The 1,079-nt window shown below is 37.3% G+C and overlaps 1 protein-coding gene across 1 annotated transcript in view; it reads left to right on the forward strand.

Moving 5' to 3' along the window:
• LOC139824419 (uncharacterized) overlaps positions 1 to 814 on the forward strand; it is a 2,605-nt gene extending 1,791 nt beyond the window's left edge. The window contains exon 5 of the mRNA XM_071796955.1: positions 478 to 814. Coding sequence (XP_071653056.1) covers positions 478 to 722 — 245 coding nt within the window. The 3' untranslated portion in view covers positions 723 to 814. The remainder of the gene's footprint in view (positions 1 to 477) is intronic.
• The last annotated feature ends 265 nt before the right edge of the window (positions 815 to 1,079 follow it).

Consider the following 1,079-nt stretch of genomic DNA (forward strand, 5'->3'; position numbering starts at 1 on the left):
GCGTCAGCCAACTAAATCTTTCGCCGCGAAAAAAGTTCTACTTTGATTGGCTAGGCTGCGTTCGGAAACATCACCCGGGTACACACGGGTATACTCCTTTCTCCTTCTAACTCGTTGAGATAGAAAGAGAAGGGAGTATACTCGTGTGCACTCGGGTGACGTTTCCGAACGCAGCCCTACTGCGTCGCTCCTGGTCGCGCGGCAATTGTTTTCGCATCTTGTGTGCAGGAACCATTACTCATCCGTTACAAAAGCTCTCATACATTTCCGTAAAAATTTCTTATTTGTTTCAAAAGCTCTAATTAAGCCTTTTTATGGCTTTATAGGCAAAGCAATTATTGCCCAATGTAATTTGAAAGTGACAAATATAATTAGTGTTATTAAGTTACAAAACATGGAAGCAATTAAAGGCAAACATAAAGACAGTACCGTCTACATTTATGAAGGATATACTATACATTGACAAACGTTTGGAAGGTACATACAGATGTTCGACTCGTCGTAACACTAGCTGTCAAGGATTAGCGATAGTCAGCGAAGATGGCCAAGTAACCGTTACCTCTTTGCATGATCATCCTCCTAATGACATGGTGGCACGTACAGTGGGGAGCATTAATGAGTTCCGTTACCCGGTGAGCTACGGTGCAGAGCGGTGCAGGCGAGCGCGCTACGTTACCGTCACGGTCGATAAAAGGTTCAAATACAGAACCGCGAACGCGTAAAAATGGTCAGTCACGCTGTATTGCTCGCGCGTGCATTTGATTAAAAAAACATTTTTAATACAATTTGATGCGCACAATTAATACGTATTACATACAATATAACAATCATAGGTGAATATGTAATATAATTGTATTATTATGCATCTGCAACTATTATTCCACCGACTAAGTATGTGTTTACTGGAATAATATAATTACAGATAATATGATAATTATAATTACAACATTATTACCTATAATTATTCTATTGCATATAAAAAATTATTTCGCGATATTTTATAATTTTTACGATGTCGTATTATTTTCAGTATCTTATTTATAAGTAAATAAAATATTAAAATTAAAAGCTAAGTAATG

Source organism: Temnothorax longispinosus, unplaced genomic scaffold, assembly GCF_030848805.1.
Source record: "Temnothorax longispinosus isolate EJ_2023e unplaced genomic scaffold, Tlon_JGU_v1 HiC_scaffold_369, whole genome shotgun sequence".
In the NCBI taxonomy this organism is placed as follows: domain Eukaryota; kingdom Metazoa; phylum Arthropoda; class Insecta; order Hymenoptera; family Formicidae; genus Temnothorax; species Temnothorax longispinosus.